Source organism: Lathamus discolor, chromosome 14 (assembly GCF_037157495.1).
Source record: "Lathamus discolor isolate bLatDis1 chromosome 14, bLatDis1.hap1, whole genome shotgun sequence".
NCBI lineage: Eukaryota > Metazoa > Chordata > Aves > Psittaciformes > Psittacidae > Lathamus > Lathamus discolor.
The window spans coordinates 8,319,875-8,343,163 of record NC_088897.1 but is presented as its reverse complement, the minus strand read 5'-3'; the positions used below and the strand labels follow the sequence as shown (position 1 = coordinate 8,343,163).

The following is a 23,289-nucleotide window of genomic DNA, read 5'->3' as shown; positions in this document are numbered from 1 at the left end:
TTTTTTCTCCCTTTGCCCTTTTCACTTTAAATTGCAAAGACCATGGCTGCTGGCTTCAAAGGATGGGTTAACTTTTAAAAACTTCTCATTAGGGATATTAAGTTATTCTTCCCAGGATGATCATTGTGTGACATTTTAATTTGGAGGGTTTTTTTTTGGTGGATGAAACAGCATCCTCAGCAGATTTATTGCTTACAGAATGGCGTAGTCATGGCATGTGTCAGACCTGTAAAATATTAAAATAACAGGGGATTGTTGTTAATCAGTATTTATCACACCACATAAAGGCACATTTACAGTCCCACCAGGGGACTATTAATTTGTTTGGGGATAAACAATTAATCTCCCTGGGAGTGGGAGCAGAAAATCTGACAGGGTTTTATGTCTCTTCCCAGTGTGGCAGAGGCAGGATAGCTCACAGGCCAGGGCTGCTGGGCTCCCCAGGGATCTCCCCTCGTGCAGACAGTGCTCTGCAATGCCTGGGGAGAGGCAGCCCACCAAGCAGTGAGTCCTGCTTCTCCCTGGCTGGTTTTCCACTGGAAACTGTGCTCTCTGTTGTGATGAATGGGCTTTTTCCTTCCCCAGCCTGAGCTGGGCCCTCACAGATGGCCTTGATGCATCCCGTTTGTTTCCCTCCCTGTCTATTTTTGGGTTTCAGCCTTTGAATCCTGTTTCCTGCATCCTTTCTGCTCAAGATGCAACAGGCACAAACAGGGAGGAGAGAGGGAGGTGCTGCACAGTTGGAAGGAGAGGGTTTTAGCTGCTACTGTTGGGTACCTTTGCTCCATGGACTTCTTCAAACTTAAGCCTTACTATTTTTCTTCAGAAGCAGCTGTTTGATCTGCAGGTATGTCTCCAGTACAGGGCAGGAGCACTTGGGACAATTCCCAGGCAAGGAATTTGAACCTGGAAGGGTTACAACAAAACCAAAAATTTCTGGTTTACAAGAGCATATCCAATGTTTTGGCAGGTAATGCCAATGCATTAGGGGAAGAAGTCCACACCTTCTGTTTCAGCAGCTCTAGCTATGGTGAACCAGCATAATGTAGGAACCAGACTAAGACCACCAGCTTACAGAGGGTCTCTTACAATCTGTCCTGAAGTGCCCTGTGCCTTTCCCTATTGCCACCTATTCTGGGGCAGCTGCACCACTGCCATCCGTTGTGTCCCACAGCAAAACTGCTCAGCTGCATTACCCCTTCTGCCCCCAAAGCTGCTTGGTGGCTGTTCTGTGGCTCAGCTTTCCTGGCCCACGTGGCAGAAAACAAACCTCACAGTTTACCTACACCTCTTGCCCACATGAATTTTAACGCATTTATTCAAAATGAGAACTTAGTTCCCTTTGCCATGGCCTGGTTGGATTTTGTCTTCTTTTGGCCAGTACTGTGCACATCGGGGTGCTGTTGGTCCCAGGACCCTGCAGTCTTGCTGCTGCTTCTAGGAACACTGATGGCAGAACCTGAACCAGACCCAGCTCATCTTTCAGTGGCACACACACCTGCACACATCCTGTTTGCACTTTTTCTTGGCACTGTGTCCTCAAAAACATCTTTGCACCTTTCTGCGGGGGTTAGTAGCTCATAGGTTGTTTCCAACAGGAGCTGTGAGTTTTTAGGGGATTTGCACTACTATAATTAAGAAGAACATGGATCAATAAAAATAATGTGCTTCACACAAGAGAGGAACAAGCCTGCTTCGCAAGACCCCTTTCTCCTGAAAAATTCATCGCACTAAATAATTAATGGGCCTCGTGAAGGAGGATGGTTTAGCAGGTTGCTGGGTGGAATTCAGATACTGGTCAGGGTAATCCTTTTATGAGTCCGTGTTTCCTTGCTGCTGCCCTGGGAGCAGTGAGGATCGGCTGCTCTCTCCATGGTACCTCAAGCTAGGAGGGTACCTATGTAATAGGGTCACCCATCCCACCCCAATCCCTGTGGGTCCCTCCTGGAATATGGATGGGGAAAGGGGCTGGTCCCTGCTGGGGTGTCCCAACCTGTTCTGCCCTGGAGCAGCACTTGTCTCTTCAGGTCTCAGTGGCTTGGAAGGCCCCGGGAGGAGCAGACAGACCTGCTGCCACAGCGTCTCCTTTTCTCCCAGTAGCTGTTTGTACTGTTGTGCCTTTTACATTACATGTCAGGAATTAATTTATTGCTGGGACAGCATTTTCGTTGCTTGTGCAGTGTATAAATAGGCTATAAATAAGACGCTGATTTCTAATCACTGTACAGCACTGGTGGAAGCACTCACACTGGGGTGTCAGGGCAGTGCCTGTGCTTCCCTCGCCTGTTACTTGCCAGCACTAGTGTGTCCCTATTTGGAGCAGCAGCAGCTCCCAGGCAGGACCCTGCAGCCAGTGGTTCTGCCACAGAACCAGCCAGCACAGCTGTTAAAACCACCTCAGCAGTAAATTAAGCAGGAAGATTTAGGGCAGTGCTAAACCTCTGGAGCAGCACTGCTAGTGCTGGAGGGATTTTTTAGCTGGTTGGATTCCATCACAGGGTAAACCCAATTCCTCTGCCCCCTGAGCCTGCCTGTGTTTCCTCAGCATAACTTCCATTTAGCAGATTATTTACGTCTTTGGTGGTGGTGGTGGGGACACAAATGGAAACACGTATTGGGTTTGTTCCTATAGTAAACCAAAACCTCAAATATAGGGGAAAACTAAAAAGGAAAATAGTGCATTTCTACCCAGAATGTCTCGGCAGAGCCAGAGGGCTGGACAAGGGCAGGAGGAGGAGGGACCTAAAATCCTTAGGGCAGCTCCTGCACAGGTTATGAAAATGAGGCTCATTAGAAAGATGGGGATGAGACCTGTCTTAACAGCTGTGCTACCCTAGAGAGCCATGAGGTGGATGTTACTGCAGAGTGACTCACCAAAGCCAGAAGTGTTTCATGGAATTTGCTATGAAATGACAGGTCTTGATGTGGCTGCCACAACGCTGGGACTGAGGTGCCCTCGTGCTGTTTGAACGCTGCCACGAGCTGGGTATGGGAGGAAGAGGCATATGTCCCCTCACTGCCCTGGCCCACACTGTGCCCTGGCTGGGCTGGCATGTGCCACTGCTGGTGTAGGGACCATTCTGCTGCCGGTGCCATCCCATTAGAAGTGTAACCTGCAAGGGGAACAGAAACAGCGACAATGCATCAATCAGGTGCCCATACCAAAAGATGAGCCTTTTTGCTATAAATTAGTGCTTTTCCCAGTTTTAGGGGCTGATGCAGTTTGCATCTTAAAGCCAGAATATTAAATAGCAAAATTGCTTCTACCCCGGCCAGGTGATGGCAGGGAGACAGGCTGCAGGTTATGCTGGCCTCCCTTTTTACTGCCCCTCCATTCTGCCCCCAGGGGAAAACTTGCCAGGTACTCCTATAGCCTCCAGTGCCTCAAAGCTTCATCACACAGAGTGAGCTGGGTTTGAATAACAGTCCCGAATGACCCAGTTTTGTTGTCAAAGAAGCTAAATCAAAGCCATGGCTGCTGCAGTGAAGGGCTGGTGGGGCTGCTGAAGGTGGGTGAGCTGGGCTATGGGGTGGAAGCAGCCTGCTGTGTCAGCAGAGTCTGGCTGCAATGAAACCTTTGCAGCAGCAGGTTCCCCCACTGTGGAGCATCACTGGCAAAGTATCCTCTAATTGCCAGGCTTGCAGGAGCAGGCGCTGTCACAAGATGAGTTTCAGCTCTCAATGGAGGCACTGACATGCGTTGCAGGCACCTAATGGCACTTGTATTAGTGACGTAGCCTTTCATGCATGTAATACATTTGCTATTATCGCCAAAGCCCAAAGAGTAATAACCCCTGGGACCAGGTGAACTATGGGCTCAAGACTTAATAGTGAATTTAAGCAACAGAAGAAGGTGTAAGCATTAAGAAGGTGTAAGCAACAGGAGAAAGTGGGAGAAGCTGCCCATGATGAGGCTCCACTTCTCACTTGAAGAGGGGAATTCGTGGGGTGGTGTCGCTGGGCTGGTGGTGGGGGATCACCTTGCTGACAGCCCTCCGTATCCTTTCAGACAAGTGCCGTGCTGTGTGCAGGTGGCTGTGCCCTGCTGGCCCTCAGCTCGCTGCTGGCCATCGTTGCTGTCCTGCTGCCTGGCGGAGCCTGTGAGAGGAGAGTCTGCACCCTGGCTGGCTACATGCAGACAGCAGCAGGCAAGTGATGGGGACTTTGCTCTTTGGGGTGGAAAAGTGGGGTTTCCTCAGGATGCTGCCTGGCCATTCACAGCATCCTGTATCTCAGCAGCAAGCAGAGCTTGCAAACTAACCAACAGTGGCAGAAAAGTGGCAGTTGCCACCTGCATGCATCCTTATAGAATCTCCTGAAAATGACTTTTTTGATGCTGCATTGGCTAACACAGATGGGAGAAGGCAGGCAGCTGGGGCAGGTCCATCCTTGTGCTGTGGAAGGACAAATCCCAAATGAGACTTGTCTCCCCACCCAGCCACATCTCTGGGAGCTGAAAGTGTTGGACCAAACCACCCCAACTGGACATAAGCCATGACAGGAGATTAAACTGCCCATCATGTCTGTGCCTGATAATAAACTCCTTTCCTTGGAGAAATCCTCGGGGCCAGCCAGGCTTCCTTATCTGCTCAGCAGCATTCAAGCTGCTTTTGAGGGCAATCCTGTTACACATTTTCCTTACCGGGGCTCATCCAGCAGGAGCTGATTTGGGAACAGATGGAGAGGCCTGGCTTGTTAGCCATGGCTGCTCCAGTTCAGCCAGGCTGTGGGTCCATAGAGGCAGCTGCTCCTGCCTGTACCCCATTACTACTGACCTGCGCATCATTCGGAGGCCACAATTTGGAGATTCCCATCACCCCTCTGTGCTGGCTGATGGCTGCAAGACAGAGGAGCCCCATGCCAGGAGGGCTCAGCCCTAGACTGGGGATGGTGTGAGTCACTGAGATGTGGCTCAGGGTGGCCTCCTGTGCGGGGGATAAGTGGGGCAGAAAGGGGTCTGCATTACCTTTGCCTGGGGGGTGGCACATCCCTGCTGTGTCTGGCTCTGCAACAAGAGACAAGCAAGGGATTAGGAAGAGTCCCTGGAAAGGAAACTGACTGTGGCAGATAAATACAGATGAGGCTCTCTGAGGGGTTTGGGTAATATTGAACAGGCTGTAAATAAACTGTAGGCTCTGAGCGTTACTGACAAATTAAAATTTACTGGGTATGTTCAAGCAAGCTAATGGGTGGCTTCAAACCCTGGCAGTGCCTCGCTAAGCATTTTGTATTGTGCTTTTTAATTTTGGTTCACTGTGGATTAATTCCTATTCAGAGCCAGGCAGCCCTGAGTCAACAGAATTAAATGGCTTAATGTCTTCGGATTCAGAAATGCTGCCCACCCACCTCCCCCTATTTCTCTCCCTGTTCCTCTCATCTTCATTTAAAATCAGCTGCAGCCAGGTGACAGGGAGATAAACTCCTCCCCCAAAATCACACTATCTAATAGAAAAAAAGCAGTGATTTTAGGGTAGATGAATTTATATGGGAAAGAAGGAAATCAGAGCAAGCCCATGAGGTTTGGTAAAGCACCTTTCTGATGGAGGGGGTAGCTCTGCCAGGGGAACCCCTACAAAACCACCACAAGATGCCAGTGGAGCAGTAGCAGGAGGCTGTGTTTCTCCTGTGTGTTTCCCTGACGCACAGCTCGTCCCACAGGCACCTTCCCTCTGCTTGCCCTGGTATTTCCCCCCTGAAATCCAGATTCTGCTCCCATTTTCCCATCCCATAAAAAAAACCTCAAGATGCTTTGCAGAGAACCATAGGCATGAACAAAGAAGCTTAACACTATAAAACATAGACTCTAATTTCCTAATAAAAGAGCCAGGTGCATGAAACATGCCATAAAGTGCATGAGCAGAGGCACTGGGAGAGCCGGAATCAGTCCCTGTAGTCTCTGTGCTGTATCAGACAGATGCCCTGAGCCACACTCACATAAATCCAGGTGCAGAGGCCAAGCTGAACCAAACAAGCATCCATCCTGAGAGCAGCCCCGCAGCAAGAGCCCAAATTATGCCTTTAACACTTTACTGCTGTGTTTTGAGATCCAAGTTGCTCCTTTTCTAGCCCCAGAAGGAAGGAAGATAAAAACCTTACGCAGATAGAGAAGAGCATTAATTGCAGACACAGACATGCCATCAGGGTTCAGAGCTGGGCTAATTGCCACCATATGCTGAACATATGATTCCTGATGCCTGGCATCCACCCCTTAGAAAAAAAAAAAACCCCACCATAGCCACATAAATGACAAGAGGATGATCCCAAACAAAGGGTAACTGAACAGCAGAGCAATACAGAGAGGGGGAGAGGAGAAAAGACAAAACATTTGCTCAGCTCTCACACCCTAAAGGCAAAGTCAAAGCTGCCTGAGAGAATAGAGCTCACTCCCCAAGTGTGATGCCAGCTCACTAAAATGAAATTTCTACTATGATACCTCCTCCCAAACCTGCTCAGCAGCACCGCTGAAGAGGCTCAGGAAGCCAAGCTGGCCCCATTTATGTGTGGGTTGGGGGCGGTTGGCCCCAACCTCCAGCTGTGGCCCATTGCTGCTGATGGAGATGGGCCCTGGGGCTAATGCCAGGGACAGGGAGTGCAAAGGGGGCTAGAGCCGATATCTTGCTACAGTTAGTTTTCAGCAAAAGCCTGTTTGCTGGCATTTTAAAATTAGGAGTTTTAGCCAGGGAGAAATGTTTCCTGCTGTAAGGAAAAGGCAGGGGATGTTCTCCAGGGCTGGCTGTGCTTGTACAACCTCTCTGGTGGCTTCTGCGTGCTGTGCCAGGGGCCTGCAGTTTACAGCTGGACATTACAGTTTCTTTCTGCAAAGCTCTCAGGCCAGTTTTCAAGCAACTGCCAGTGGCAAAGCTGCTGGAAGGAACACGGGGCCATCACAGTGTCCCAGGCACTGGCTTCACCCAAGGGAAACTGCTGGTGATGCCCCGGGTTGCCCCAAGGCTCCACTCTGACCTATTGCAGGCCACACAGGCCCCAGTAGTGTCACTGCATTAGGAGTGTCCTGAAGGCTGTGGGGTGCTGAGACCCCAAGCAGCCTCTGTTCCCTGGCTCAGGAGCATCTGCACTCCCATAGGAATGGCCTTTCCAGGGGAGTGAGGCTTGCCACTGGTGGAAACTGAGATTGCAACGGAGGATGAGTAAACCTCATCAAACAGCAAATCTGGGCAGCTTTCTCCTTTTGGGGCTTGTGGGACTAAGGGAAGGATTACGGGTCTGCTGTTGGATTAAGCTACTGGCACTAAAGAGGACTGCATCTGCTGCTTAGAAAAAGTACCAAGTCTTCCCAGGCAGGCAGCAGGGACTAGCAGCCTCCGTCCACAGCTCCTTTAGCTACCCTAAGGCCCCAATAAAAACCAGGATTGTGTTGCTTCTCAGAAGCTTTTCATCATGAGCTTTTCAGGCAAAGGGCTCTTGCTTTACTGGTGAGTGGTGGCTGATCCATCAGTAGTTAGTAATGGGATGCACCCCCAGCTGCCCCACAGCTGCTGATCCTTTCCCTGGGCTCTGAGACATGCCTGTGAAGTGGCCTGACAGGAGGAGGCTGCAGAGCTTTGAGTCTTGTTGAGGGCACAGGCACAGTCAAGCACAAGGGAAGCCTTAGGGGAGAGTTTTACATTTGCCCCATGCTGCTCTCTGTCTAATCCTACCACCATCAATTCACTGTTCAAGACAAACCCAGTGCTGAGGGCAAATGACCCTAACCTGCCCATGCCTTTCTCAGGCTCTTTTGGTTTCAAAGAGTAATTTCCCAGCATTGCTACGACAGAATTAGAACAGTCATGAGACTCCAGCAAGACAGGCAGAAACTCCCAGTTATGCAATTCTCTTACTTAGCTGCACTTTAATCCCAAATGTCATGGTAGTCCCAAAAGCTTCTTCCTGCAAAATGTGATTGCATTCTGCAGCCAAGATCCCTCTTGCTGGCAGAAGCATGGTGGCATTACAGAGATAGTCTTGGCTTTTGGTTAGTTAAGCAGCAAAGCAAAATGCAGGAGACGTCGTGCTTGCTGAAGTAGCTGGCGATTATAGATCATCAGGTAAGAACACGTCAAGAGAACTGTCAGTTTTCAGATCAGTGTGAATCTTTTAAACACACTCTGTTCCAAGGACTGAAAAGCAACCTAGATTAAAATGAAATGTGCCATTCCCAACGGAGTGCTGCAGGATGGGTGGGAGGTTTGCCCCAGCCTTGGGATGCAGTCATGTGCTGCAGTTAGCATGGACATGGCAAGTCCCTGGCCAGGAGGCTGTCTCAGTGCCTGTGTCACAGTGCTACTTAGGAAGGCAACTTGTGGTCACTGTCCCCACTGTGCCTCCTGTCCCACCCTGCATCTCAGCCTACCTTTGGGATCAGTGGTGCCCTGTTTTTTCCAGCTTGTGCACACTCTGAATGGCAAACAGCACCGTCATCCACGTCCATATTGATTCCTCAGACTAGTATCGACCAGCCTGGTGACATATAGGTAATGTGTAATTAGTAACTTAGATAAAAACAGCACCAAGAGGGTGTACAACCAAGCTGCCTGGGTCCTCCGACCTTTGGTAGCATCTCCATGGTTGCAGCAAATAGTGGGGTCATAGCCTGGTAATTGCTGACCTGCTATTAAAAACACTGTGGGAGTCTTCTCTTTCCTGCTGCTGTCACTACCATAAGAGGCAGTTTTGGAGTGTGCCTGATGGGATCTCTGATGACCAGGTATCAGTAGTCATGATTGAAATAATGGCACCAGCAGCTGTTGGGGGTGCTGGAGAGCAATGTCTGAGGACATTGCAGGGGCCACTGGACAGTGGGGACATGCCCATTGCTCCCGGGGTGCAGGCAGTGTCACAGCATGGCCCCTGCAGCACCTCTTTGAGGAGACATAAATGAAGCAGACACCTGCCCAACGCAGGGGACAGTTTGGGGTTGTGTCACCAATGCTGCAACAAACACTAGGAATGTTCAGAAATGGCTGAGGAGAAGGGGGAGCCAATCCCAGATTGTGCAGCTTTTCCCACCTGCTCCAACACAGCCTGGGCAGGGGCCGACCCATAACCGGTTTCCTGATGGGCGTTCTCATGGCTGCGGTGGGAGCCCCATCCTGTTGACAACAAGGATTGTTTGTCACAAGACAGCCCTGGGAACCTGAAGAGGAACTTGGCAGCGGAGGCAGGGGGAAGCAGCGCCCTGTTGTCCAGCCATTGATTTGATTTAAAATCACCCAAAGCTTCCCCCATCCATGTTTTAAAAATAGCATCTTGGCTTTTATCACAGAGCCCACATGGTCTCTCTTCTTGTGGCAGTAACGTCTTGAAAAACATGCTGAGTCCTGATGCTGGGTATGTTCAATCACCAGAGGAGCATTAAAAATTGTTGCCATAAAGCTGTTTCCAGCCATCCAAGAAAGGTTGCCCAAAACTGCAAGATTTGTCTAAGCAAGAGAAGTGCCCAAAATAAAGCAAAGTCCAGTCCTGATGTGAAGTGCTCGAGCATGAAAGTAAAAACTAGCAGCATAAAACCTGACCTTGGGGATGGGTCCAGCTCCTGAGTCACAAGGACAGCACTTCTGTTTTCTCATTGCCTTCCTTTTCTGTAAAGAGCAACACTCCCATCACAGCTGTAATTGCATGATCCTCATCACTGCTCGGGTCCTCATAGCCATTTTCACCCTCTCCCCTCCGCATTTCACATCTCATCCTTGCAATAGAGACAGTGGTCAACACCGTTGGAAGCCCTGGTTCCTCCCCTGGTGCAATAATTTTTCCCCCTGCTTTCTTTAATTACATTTGTAAAGTTGAAAAACTGCCTTTGGCACATTATTATTCAGTCAGTGAACTCTCACTAATTCCTGACACAACTAATACATGTCTGATGCTAGGAGCCTGCTGACAGGCCTCTGCTGCAGCCCAGCCCGAGAGGTGCTTTGCTCCAGTGCCAATATTGCTTATGCCTGACTGATGTGTGCTCTCAAGTTTTTCACTCACACTGATGCAGATCCTCTTTTGCAGCATTTTTTGCCAGTTTGCTCCAGAACTCAGCTCAGTAAAAGCCATAACCATCCTGGGCATTAGGCTAATGTGTTCTGGAGCAGGGACTGCTCTGAACACTCTGGAGATGCTGGGCACCAGCACCAAAGCCCCGATGATGGTATTCCACCAGTTTCTGCAAGAGAATTTGATGAACTCCCATGTTAAAACAGACAATTGACTTTTTTTTCCATCTACCTTCCAAGTGGGAGGTGTCACCTGGAAGGATGTTGCAGGGGAACAAAATGAACTTGCCAGATCTGCAGATCGACAGGCATGAAAGTGGAACCACAAACATCAACTCAACTTCGGCCTTTCACTGGAGGAAATTTCTATTCCTGCTGAAAAAGTAATTTCTCCATGCTCTTTGGTGCATACATTCATGTGATAGATCATTTTGGTTTGAGAACCATTTCATTTTACTTTGAAAACCTAAAATCTTAAGTGGAGAGACAGACCATTAAACTTAGCAGTAAAAGGGAGAAGGGCTGGCAGCTTTCCTAACAGCCAGGTTAAGGGTACATTAGCCTTCCCAGGGTTTAAGCTCATTTCATATGAGGTGCAGAGCTGCTAAAGGGGAAGGGGCCAGATCCTGGCTGCGCTGTACAGCAGCTGAGCCCCACTTCACCCTCCGTGAGAGAAGTTATGAATTCATTTCCACCTGACAATTGGACAGTTTTCTTTCTTCTGCTTAGTTCTCAAACTCTGCTTTGCTTTTCTTCAGGTACCGTTCTGCCAGTTGGCACAAACCCTCTGACTTGGTGCCTTTGCCCTCCCTTCAGGTGGGGAACACAGCAGGAGCAGTGTGTCTGGGCTAATGCTGGAGGCAGTGTATTTCTCTCTAAATGAGTAGCCTCATTGAGAGAATAAACCAGCCATGTCCTTTCACTGGTTTCTTGGAAAAGGGCAATACATTTCCAGTGACATCAGTGACAGAAGCAATATCCTTTCATTGCTGCCATTGAAAAAGAGCAGTTTTATACTGCGAGAAAGGACTAGTTCTGTTGTACGAGACGTATTTCCTATTGCCTTAAATCTGGGGAAATCCTTGTCATATTAATATGTGGCTGAATTGCTTCTCTTTCAACAGTTCTCCTGGGGATTTGAGTTTAGGCCAGTTACTGCACTTGGATGCAGTAACAGTCCATAAAAAGTATATTTTGTAAATAATAACAGTGCTTTGTAATAAGTGGGAACAACAAATAACAAGTGCCACTGAGGCTCCAAAGCCTCTGAGGAAATACAAGCCAGCCCCAAGGACCCCAGCGCTGTGCCAGAGCCATATCTTTCAGATGGGAAAATCTATACTTCAGTTCTAGAGGGAATTTCCTTCCCTTTGTGTTACTTTCCATTCAGTTTACAGGCAGTTAGTTGTTCCTTCTACAATGCAGGGCATTTACTCTCATTCTATCATTTCCAAGGTAGCGGCATGGAGCTCAGGGGTGTTATCAGAAGGTTCTTCCAGCCATACCTTTCCTAGCAAGCTCCCTCACATCACATGAGCTTTTGGGGAGAGATGTCTTTATGGTTCATCTTTTGTGGAGCTTAACTGTGCTTGTTGGTTGTTGCAGGAGAGAACCACTGCATGAGAGGGTCCTTCTTCCCATTTAAGCTCAGGCTGCTGGTAGCACAGAAAGGACATAATAAACCAGCTCCTGCAAAGCTTCAGAGCATCTATCAGTTAACAGCTGTCATTAGTGGCTCCCCAGCCTGCTTATTGCATGCCCACAGTGCTGGGAAGAAACATGTCTCCTTACCTCCTTACTATGTGATTGTGAGCTTCAGGAGGTATTTCCCTTCAGAAACAGTTTGGCTTTTCCCTTTTTTCTCCTGGCTTGGCTCATGTTTGTATCTGCTGTTGCTGGGAAGACGGAGACAGACCCTTGCAAACCCCTTCCAGGGCCACCTGAATATCCTCCTGTGCTGTGGGGAACGGAACTCCTAGCTGAATTTCATGCATCCTGAAGCAATTACATAAATGTCGCATGGTCTTTATTGACTCATCCATCTGGACTGTGTGGTGTAACGCAGAGAAAAAAATCCCCATTCTCTCCAGTGCTAACAGGGAGCTCAGGACTCTCAGAGGCAGTTTGTAGTTCAGTCTGCTCAAGAGAAGCATGCATTTCAGGGATTTTTGGTCAACCCCAGTGTCCAGCCCTCTTTGTGTCTGTCAATTTCGGAAGGTTTTGGCCTGTTACGATGTGTTAATCCAATATTAGCCATATGGAAAATAGACTCTGGCTTTTGTGTCAGATATAAATGTTTGCTGGGCTGGTTGGATCCTGACTAATGTAACAGTCAACTGAACGTGGGGATGGACAAGGACCTTTCACGACACAGCAATGAGGGCAGCACACACAGCTGTCTGGCAGCACCAGCATGCTGCCCTGAAACCTGTAAATTGATGCCAGATTTAGGATGAAGCAGTGAGCCCCTATATGCTTCACAATCTGTCCTCCTGAGATTAGATGAAGCTCACACTATCTGTAGATTCACCTGGAAAGTCATTCTGGGGCCTTGCTGTTGCTGTACAGAGGAGATGTGTTGGCCTAGCCTTGGTGAGCAAGGTGATAAATCCATGCTGCAGCTGCTCACTGTCCTTTGTGTTGCAAATCGCCCAGGCAGTTAAAAATGGCTGTGCTCGTGCATCAGCCAGTCCTGCTTTAAGAGAAGGCACAGAGATAGGAGCTGTGAAGGTCAGACAAAATGGGCCTTTCCAACACCACAGCCCCAGCTGGCCAGCAGGGTCCCAGATACATGGGTCAGACCCCTCACTGGGATGTGGGGCATTTCAGTCCTGCTTTGCTTGCTCTAGATGAGCATTTGGCTTCAGTATCCTGAATAACTGGAAGGAGGTGCTGGGTAAATTGGGGAACCAGCCCTGAGAGCGGATGTGTGAGCAGTGGCTCTGGGCCAGATCCCACTTCCTTCTTGCAGTTTGATAATGCAGGTAGTCTGGCAGAGGTCTCTGTCCTTGTGTGGGCATGTAGCACAGCTCCCAGGCGAGCGCTGGCTTGGAAATGCTTTTCTCTGCCTTCCCATCTTAATCTATGCTGAGTCGTACTTCTTTGCTGGGAAGGAACAGATCCGCTAGGAGGAAAAATTTATCCCGCACTGAGTGTAAACACAGATGGAAACATGGTGAAGCCCTTTTCAAAGTCACAGGAATAAATCTGTCTAAAAGACTGAACATCTGGGGCAGTGAGGGAGCAGGTGAAGAACTAACCCAGGAAAGGACTGTGGTGCTAAGGGGTGGCTGTCTGGGGAGAGGGTACAAACTGTGGGATAGTGGAAGTGTCTAACATGGGGAAATTGCCCCAGAGAGCAACAGAAGGTTCCAGAAAGATTACCATTTGGGATCTTTTCAAAAGACTCCTTCAGTTTTTTGAGTCCTGTGAGTTGCATCCCAGGCACTTCTGATGGACCAAGTTGGTTGGCTTTTCCCCTGAACTAATCTCATCTGACCTATCTAAGGCAGCATGAGGGGGATGCAACCCCCTGTGTCCTCCAGCTGCTAGGATAAACAGGATTTTGCTCCCTGATTGGGCAGCAACTGCTATGCTGCAGAAGTGGCTCTGTCCATTGCCCTGGAAGAGCAGACCTGACATAATCACACTGCTGGGAATGAGCTTCATGCTGATGGTCAGTTCTTCTGGTCCAAGTGGCACATTTTCTATGCTTCACAATAAGAGCACTCCTGGACAAAGGCCTTGGTCCTGAAAGGCTTTATTCACTTGCCTAACCAAAAAACTAAAAACATGGATAAGCTTTGGATGTCTGAGGAAATGTTAAATAGTGTTCTTCTCCCACCCATAACCTTGGCAGAGCATGGCTCTGGCTGCTAAAGCCTATAAAATGAACAGCCCCTGTTGCTCCTGGTAGGGATATAAAAATATAATTACTTGACGAGTGACTTACGATTCAGTGAAACAAGGATCTTCTCCTTTTTGATTGAATTATGCAGCAGTATTCCTAGAAGACTGGAAGCAGATGGTGAGCTCTGGCCAGGCATTTAACAGCCTGAGTTACTGTGTGGAAGGGATGGAGCTGAGCAAGGCTGCAACATGTCACTCCTGCCTTTCTGCTTGCCTTGGATCACCATTGTGGTGTATTCCCTGGGAAAGGAGAGCCTGTAGGTTAGGGTGGGATGGGCTGTTGCAATGGATGGAGGTGTGGAGCATGTCCAGCAGCAGAGGGCTGCTTTTGCAGCTGCAGCAGCATGCAGCCCAGGTGGCAGCAAAAAAAGGCAAAAATGTTGTTTCTGCAAAGCCAGTGCTGCTTTGGTCCCAGGTATGCACATTGTGACAGCAATCCGAGTGCATGTTGTTACAGGACCATGTGGACCTGGGAGGTGGCAACTGGCCTCCTGTCATGCAGGCAAGCTCCCATCCCTTTGGGCCCAGGAGGAGCACAGACAAATGCAGACAGTTCCCTGGGCTGGGGTGGAACAAACGCTGCTGTGTAATTTGTGCTTCGCTGCTTCTTCTGTCCCCATATATCTTGAGCACATCAATAAAATCAAACAGACTATTAGTAGCATGTCGTATTATCAGCTGTGGATGTGTGTGCTGTGCATGAGGCAGCCATGCAGCCTGCATTTTATGAAGTGAGCTGTTCGTACTACTGCTGGAGTTGCGGCAATTATCACACCCCTCACAGCTGAGCAATATTCTGGCTTTTATGAGCTACCCTAAATCAAAGGCCCTTTCTTTTTAAAGAGAAATTAACAATTCTATCCCTTTCTATTTTTTTTTACTGTCATCACAGCCAGCAGATTATGAGGTGAGACACAAATCTTGTTGCTGAGTTGTGCCTACTGCATTGTCTTTTTGCATATTTTTATCAAATAAGCAAATGTTCTTTTGGAGCTCTGAAGTCCTTATGAGGGAGACTCATTTTCTGCTACCACGGTCTCTTTGTGCCGAGTGGGTGATGTATGAAAAGGAATTGCAAATAGCTGTTTATAGCAAGCAAAGTCACGGAACAGCCCACTTCAATTTCTGCTATCTGTTGGAGACTGTTGTCAGTGATGGTCAAAATTAATTAAGCAGGAAGGAAGAGAGCAGGGAGGCAGTACGCATCCAGTTCTGACACTGAAATATTAATGGTGAGCTAATCAAGAAAGAGTATCTATGAATATCTAATCAGCTTACAGTTTGCATTTTTACTGAGGCAGTGAACTTCTGGGCCACAACCCTTTCCAGGAGGTGTCAGGAGAGGAGGTGGCTGCCTGATCACTCTATCTGGGAATAAACAAAGAGCTTGTGCCTACATCAGGAGCTGAGGCGCATTTGTATTTTGCACCTCACAGTCCTGCTGCCCCTGGATGCTGCTGTATCCTCCCTGCTGTCACCTACAGCAGCCAGGTCAGAGGGTCCAGCCCACAGCATCTCCCATGCTGTGCTCCTTCCACCTCAATGCTAGAGGGCACTCGGAGGGTTCAGCTCCTCCAGGACTGAGCTGCAACATCTGTCCACATCCAGGTCTTGGCAAAAGCTCAAAACAGCAGGGGTTTAAACACAGGACCTCTCGCTTTCACTGCGTGCCTGGTGTAGGGCACACTGCAGGAGGCAGTGGGCTGTGTTCCTGTCTCTCCTAGCAGTGTGTGACTGGTGTTTCCACCTCAAGTTTCCAAGCTGTTTTGGGCGAAACGGGATGGTTGTGTCACAGCGTCAGGGTACACTGCAGACCCCAAGTGCCCAGTGCGTGCTCTGGGCACAGTGATTGCAGAGGGGACTCAGCTGCTTTCACTGACACACCACACAAGCATAAGAAAATGGGAGGAAACAATCCGGTGGCAAAGGTGGGCTGATTCTAATCAAAGTCACAAAAGTAAATATCACCTTTGGGTGCCAGGAGTCAAGCGACATTTCTCTCTCTAACATCAGCGTAATGAGGGCTGTGGCTTTGGAGATTTGTATTGCTTTGTTTCTGCAAACAGTTCCCTCCTCTAACCTCTTGGAAATTGGATTTTGTGGGGCTGAGCAGTTTGTGTGCAGCAGATAGCAGCAGGACTGATAAGCAGAAACCTGTTTACACACTCATTCATACCTAATGCTACAACTGGGCAAGGGACTGCCTGGATTATCTTTTATAATTTTCTTTTTTTCCACACTATCAAATGTAATTCTTTTGGCTGGGTATCTTATTGTTGCTTAACAGGGAGAAATCTGAGCTGGGCAGTTTTAATAGGCAACAAATGTGGAAATAATGTGAAGCAAAAGGATAAGGTAATAAGTAAATCTTAAATAATAAGGAGGAATCGAGTGGTGATCAGTAGGGGATAGCGTACTTACACTTTCTTGCAAGAGGTGGTATTTCACATATTGCTAAGTTAGCAGGAACTGGTCACAACCCCAAACGCGGAGAGTCCTGGCATGTCACTCTGACAGCAACAGGGAGCTTCTGGGAAAGGAAAATGGAAAGCAGATAGTATCAGTTAAGAATAGCAGGGAGGTACCAGGGATGTCCAGAAAGGTGGTTGCATCTGTGCCCTGTGGTCTGTAGCAGTGAGAAACCTTGCTCCAGGTGCATGGGCACCATGATGCCCAGCTGCAGTTCCTTTGGACTGATGGTGGAGTGAGTAGCAGAGGTTTCTCAAGGAGGAGTACTCTGAAATGTGCTTTTCTGTTGCTCCAGCACAACCCAAATCTGTCAGCCTTTAGGGCTTGCTGTGAAGGTCATCTGTGAGCAAGGCTAATTATTTCAAGCAAAGCAGCAGGCTAATGCCACTAACCTGCTCCCAGGAACTAAGCTCTGCCCTGTGCCTTGGCTGTGTAGCTGCACATGAGCTGCAGGGAATTACAGATGCAGGGGGGTGTATGTTAAGCTCACAGATATAAACATAACCCACTGGCATGTACCATGAGCACAAAGAGGGAAACACATTTTTCAAAGCTGATTCATGCAGTTGTCATGAAGATGCTGTTCAAGCCAGAAGGTGGTTATCTCTTCTTTCCGCCGTTTAATTTTCTTTAATCGGCTCATGACATTTATTGAAAGAAGTGTTTTACGCACATCAAAGCCAAAGATTTCAAAACATCACATGAAAAATAATTTAAGGTCACCCCAAGGGAGGATATGGTAGCAAACATGAGATGGAAGATTCTAGTTTCTATAAGGAAGGTCTGTGCAGAATGAGAGGTCACGCTAATCTGTGGCCCAGTGGTGCTTCATTTGGACCTCTGGCAGTAGTTGCAAATGGTGGGCTTCGTACGTTGTGAAACCTTCATCAATCTAAGCAAGGCTGTCCTTCATATGAACAGGTTCAAAATGAAAGATACCTGATAACATCTTTTCAGGAGCCTCTTCATGTGGGCTAAGAGTTTCCTACAGCTCTTCCCAACGTTGGCCCAACTTGCTTTGCCTGAGGCAGTGCTCACAGGGATGTGTGCAGAGCTGAGCCATCCTTTGCCTTCACTCTCCATAAGAGTGTTGCTGCTTCTAACATGATTTAATGAGCCAAAGCACTTGACAAATTGAACGAGTTGCTGAAAGTGAATCCAATGCAGGGGCCAATCCTGCAAGATGCCTCTGGATGTGTTGAGCATCCCAAATGCCAAAACTGAAGAAAGGGAAATGTATAAGATCCTCAGTACACGTCTGCATTTAACTCATTTTACATGGGCAGAGGTAAGAAGCTGACACAGGTTAATTTATAGCTCAGTTCTATGCTGATTGCAAAGTACACATTTCCAGCCAGCAATCGTTGGTAAATCACTTTCCCACCGGTTCTCTTGGCATATAAAAGAAATTTCTCCCTTTCCAACATTTAAAAAAATCCTACTTCATTATACACTCCACGACTTTATAGCATTTTGAATATTTAAAAGAGGGTTAGAATCTACAACCTCAACCTTTAACAAACGTACAGTAACGCGGTAACAAATTTGCCTCGAACAGCTGCTATGTTGGTACCAACTGGCACGAAAAGGAGGGGAGTAATTGGCTTGTTTTCAGATAATTACCATAATTGTAGTGACACCATTTGGATCCCATCGAGCTGCGCTCCTGCTGCATGTTGGATAATTTAATAATTGGCAGAATTTAGACTGACAGTAAAGGTAAAGTCAGCGTATGGTGGAGAAATGAGCAGGCACCTCCCTGTGATGCTGGTACAGGCCCTGCTGCTCTTGCTGTGGAGTTTAGCAAAATCTTCAGATTTTGCTGCTTTTCTTAAGCCCTGTGACTAGTTCACACCTTTGCTCCTTTTCTGATGCTTGATCTGATGAGACCACATTTTGCACATTTTTTATTTCAGATAGATCACTTCGGTCCTAACCAAATTACTTTCTTTGTGCACTGAGTATTTTTAGCTGCCCTAGTTCTGCTGGGGGCTTGTCAGAGCTCTGCACTGAAAGTGGATTAAACCAGTCAGGTGCTTACAGACAGCAGCCAAATGCCTTTCCTGGAGGTTGAACCTAGATCCTCTGGAGCAGGGCTCATTCCCCTGACCGAACCCTCCCAGCTGCAGGGGCAGTGGGAAGCAGAACGTGTTGAGTTCAGCATGATGCACTGGAGGGAACTTGTCCCCTTTGTGTCTTGTGCTTGCTGCTTGTGGCCAGTGTGAAGGGGTCTTATCATCTCCTGTGTTTCCAGTCCTGACAGCTGCCCAGCCAGAGAGGCTGCAAGGTAAGGTTAGAAGGTGTCTGAAGCTGCTGGGGAGAGACAAAGTTTTATCAGATCAGCTGGGCATTTTTGCCAAGGAGTTGCAAACTGGAGCAGAGCACTGAGCCGGTGCCTCACGGGGTTGGTATGAGTACCAAGAACCTTCCTGCAGTGCTCAGCTGTGGCCTTGTCCTGCCTCCATTTCTGCTTTGCAGTGCAGAGGTGAAGACACCTGACAGCAGTACTGGCAGTTCCCAAAGAGAGGGGTCCCAATGGGAGAGGTGACTGCTGATGTAGATCTGTGATGAGCTGTAGGTCTGTGATGCAGCCAATGCTCATCACGTACCAGGGAGGGTTTTGGCACAGAGTGCTCCTCTTTAATAAACCTGTCTGCCAAGATGACGTTGACAGCTCCATCCCAGCCTTGGGTACCTGGGCAACACTGGTACAGGAGGGAAGGGAAGTGACTAAAAAGCAAATCCTCAGGCTCTGGGGGTTTGATCTTTAGTGTAGCGTGGGAAGGAGTGAGAGCATGTGCCAGACCAAGTTTGCAATGCTAGGGCTACATGCCTGGGAGCGGATGGCTGATCCCAACACATCCCATCTCCCTGCCCCTTGCACAGAAACTGCAGGGTAGCCGTTTCCTTGCAGCATTCCCTCCCCCTCTGTGATTTATTGCTGCCAGGAGGCTGTGCATGTGGAGGTGGCATAAATCTCACCCAAAAGAGAGAGAAGGAGGAAATTTGCATTAGCTCCCTCACTGGCATACTGAATGCAGCTTTGCAGTTCACTGCTGAAACCCTGAGCAGGTCCCAGGTGGAAGGCTGAGGCACTTCCCTCAGTATAAAACAGGGCCAGTGACAGGGGCTTTCATCCCTGCCAGAGGAGGCTCCCACAGCCAGCCAGGAACAGCTCCCCCAGTTATCCCTAGATTATCTTCAGTCCACTGCTATTTATAATGCATGGTATCAGCCTGTATAATTCTGTAGTGTTTAAAGGCTTCAAACATTCACTGTGCCCCCCTCTACTGATCTGCCAACAACCACAAACCTTTTTAATAGCTTTTTCTCATTCGGACCTTACAATCCTCCTAGTCATCTCTGCCAGGTCTCACCCACCTCCCTCCTCTCCCAGAGCTGACAGTCATTGTGCTAGAGTTAAAATCCTGCAAGCTGCTACTGGAAAGGAGACTACAGAAAGCAATTAGGGAGATTATAGTCAAGACCATGGTCATGCTGCTGCTATGGGTCTGGATGTCCTGTCACAAGCAGCCAGCCTGGACTAAGAGGCTTTCAAGTAACATAGCATGAGCAAAGAGGAAAGCCTAGCAATTGTTGTCTCTGAGATTACATTTTGATGGGAAGCCTGTCAGTGTTTTCATATGTTGACAGTAAACTGGATACAAGGCAAACCAAGAAAAGCAAGAGAGCAAGGAGAAAATAGGGTAGACGTATTAATCAGGGGCAAAAGTTGGAGGTAGTCTGCAAACCTCTGCTTCTGCTTGGGCTAATGGCTGTAAATAGCATACTGAATCCATGGAGGAAGTAAAGAATTAATTACAATTCTGAGACCCAATCCCACTTCCAGCCACAGGCAGTATTTATTAAGATCTCACTGAGGCGGGAAAGATTGAACAAGGGACTCAGGGGACTAAGAAGGGGAAAAGAATTAATCAGTTTATCTCAGGAGGCTGGAGAAGTCAGATTGAATAAAAACTGGAAGCGAAATGAATGGGGGAACAATGTGGTTGGAAGCCTTGACCTGTTTGAAGGAGAAACTCTGGAGTCACAGCTGGGAGCAGTCCCATTGGCTCTAGTCCCCCAGTATAGAAGCTGGGGAGCTTTAGGAAAAAGGCTGAAAGTTTGCCTTTACTTCTTTATTAGGTTTAGAAATGTTACATTTAGACCTCTTGCTTCTTTTGCCTTTGTCATGCAAGGCAAACCCAGCTCTTCCACCTCTGATCCTTGCTCCCATGCATCACAAAAGTGCCCAGGAACCTCATGCCCAGTATCACTGAGACCTGAGAGCCATTCCTTAGCCTGCAAAATTCCCTGGTAGCCAAAGGAGGGACAGGAAGGGAAGCTGAACCCTACTGAATGAATAGATGTCCAAACCCCACATGTCCCATAACCAACACCCTAAAAGGAAGATTTCTGTCCCTGCCTGTTGTCAGCCCAGTGTTTTCCATCACAATAACATTCAATTATTTCTCCTCTAAAGTGTACAACATTTTCTTCCCTCCTTTGTGCTGTTGCTTTTCTGCCTGTCCCTCTGAGAAAGGTCACTGGGCTTCCACATTCCTGCTGTGTAATGAGCTGTGACAAAAGCTCCCAATGCTGACCAGCACTGGGGTCAAAGAGTTTTAGTGGGAATTGAATAACAACATCATGGGGGGGGGAGCCTGTCCCGAGCTTGTGAATGGGTGTCCCATTGCCAAGCTCCTTCCCCTCCACACAGCTCAGTGGCAGAAACTTCATGGAAGCCACATTAAAGACTTTTGTCTTATTCTCCCCCCTTGGAAGTCCCAAGCCTGATATACAGCCATAAATAAAAGCTTCTCATCTAATCAAAGTAAACAGTGAATGGGGGAACATGCTTTCTCCTCCTTAGTAAGTTTTCATCTCCAGGAATCAGGAAAGCGTTCCTGTTTTTCTGGCATATCCAGAAATGGGCTCTTGCAAGAAAGCTCTAATGGACTGCAAAGTGCACGTTGATTCAGAAGAGAGACCTCCAAAGCCCTTCTTACTGTTGGCTGCTACAGGAACACTTCCAAAGAAAACTGCTATTTAGAAAGTTCCTGACTTTATCAGATCAGCCTCTTTCGCAGAAGTACAGCTCTGTGCCTGGTTTTTGTTTTTATCAAGCTTCCAGGTTACTGGAAATTACTGGTTACAGTAAAGCACGGAAAACAGCAAAGCAGGTTGCAAGGAAAAGACGCTGTATTAACCGCTGTGTTGTGTAATAACCCTTAGGATGACAGAAGGCTTCGTAGCAGGATGGGTTTTTTTCCCCTGTGTTACGCCAAAGAACAGTCAAACAAAAAAAGGTACATTCTGCTGATTCTCTAGCAGTATTTCCTAGCAAAACCACTAAATACTGTTTGGTATGTTAGCTGGAGTTTAATATGCACAAATGATGGGAGGGAGGGACATGCACTATGTTACAGTTAATGTTTTTTGAAACCTGGCATTTAAAAGTTGTATGTGCATGTAATATACCTCTACCATCCTAACTCTTTGATGCCCAACAGTGACAAAACCTGGTCCTTCTGACACTGAGCACTAGCACCCTCCTGGCTGCATGGTGTCAGCCACTTCCCCTCAAGGCACAGCTGACTTCACATTTAAGGTGAACAAACCACCAAGCTACAGCTGCAGGGAAGACTTAAAACCAAATCCAGAAAAAACAGTATGTTCTTCAACACATGCATTGTTTTTCAGACCAAAACCAGAACTCAATGTGAAACTGGCAGAGAGATAAATTCTTCAGAAAGCTGACGAAAAGGATACTTGCTTGGGGGTACAGATAAGACAGGAAATGATTTCTACTTTCTTTACTACTAGATTGGAGGTACCCAGTTGCACCCATCGGCTTCTTTTGTAGTTGGTGCTACACAGTGATACCTCACATGTAGACCGAGGTTACTGTTACCTAACCAATACAAAATCTTCTGTCACTTTCCAGTCAGGCTTCTCAAATGTGGTGGTGAAAGACTCGATGCATCTCACTTTAATGCCCGTTGGGTTTATTGATGGGTCCCAAAATTAGATCAGCACACCCTGGCAGGCTCAGCAGCTTAGCAAGACTTGTTACTTTAATGAAACACTAATTGCTGCTTCTGTAATCTAAAGAAGTGTCTTTGGTCCTGCCGCAGCTTCATTTAGGCAGTGTTAATTGCCAAAGCTAATTATGCTGCTGTTGCTCCTAGATACTGGTTCAGGTTAGGTCTATAAACAATAAAACCAGTAGCCAGTCTTCTGTAGCTGACGTGACCTGTGCAAGGCTGTAGCTCTGTATGGCTCTGGCTGAGGGCATCTCTCTGCTCTCAGTACTTTCTGTGCACGACAAGGCACAGGCCAGGTGCTTTGCAGGGAAAAGGAGTTACATCCTGAGCTGATCCTGTCCGCTCTGCACAGGACAGGACCAGGGAGGTGACTATTTCTAGACAAGAGATCTTGCAACAAATCTTCTGCTAAAATAGGATTCCAGTTTTGAGAGGCAAAACACTGAAGAAAGCTTGCTGTTCCTCAGTTCCCCAGGTGCAGGTTTTATTTACCTCTTTAAGCAGCTACCCTAAAAAGGCCTGACATTTCTTCTGTGTTGCAATTAATGGAAAGTAAGAAGCAAATAGAAGATTTGGGGTTCCACTTCTCCAAGGCAAAAACCCCTCCAAATGACTTTTTGGTTGTACATCCCATGTCTGTTTCAGTGATGAAATTCCCAACTGAAAAGGTGCATTACACCAATTAAAGCACCAGAACTTTCTAAGATCTTTCTGACAAAAGAGTGTACTGGTAAGATAAAATATTTGCTGCTTAGAACAGTCTCATATAATTGCTCCAAAGGGATTACTCTTTGCCAGGCCCCTTGGAAACCTCTGCTTTGGGACTGGAGGCAGAAGCAGCCTGGAGTTGGCAGCTGTGCTACTGTTGCTAAAACCATTGT

General features: G+C 47.8%; 1 protein-coding gene across 1 annotated transcript in view; it reads left to right on the top strand.

Moving 5' to 3' along the window:
* LHFPL7 (LHFPL tetraspan subfamily member 7) overlaps positions 1 to 23,289 on the top strand; it is a 62,419-nt gene that overhangs the window by 7,261 nt on the left and 31,869 nt on the right. The window contains exon 2 of the mRNA XM_065694640.1: positions 4,010 to 4,148. Coding sequence (XP_065550712.1) covers positions 4,010 to 4,148 — 139 coding nt within the window. The remainder of the gene's footprint in view (positions 1 to 4,009; positions 4,149 to 23,289) is intronic.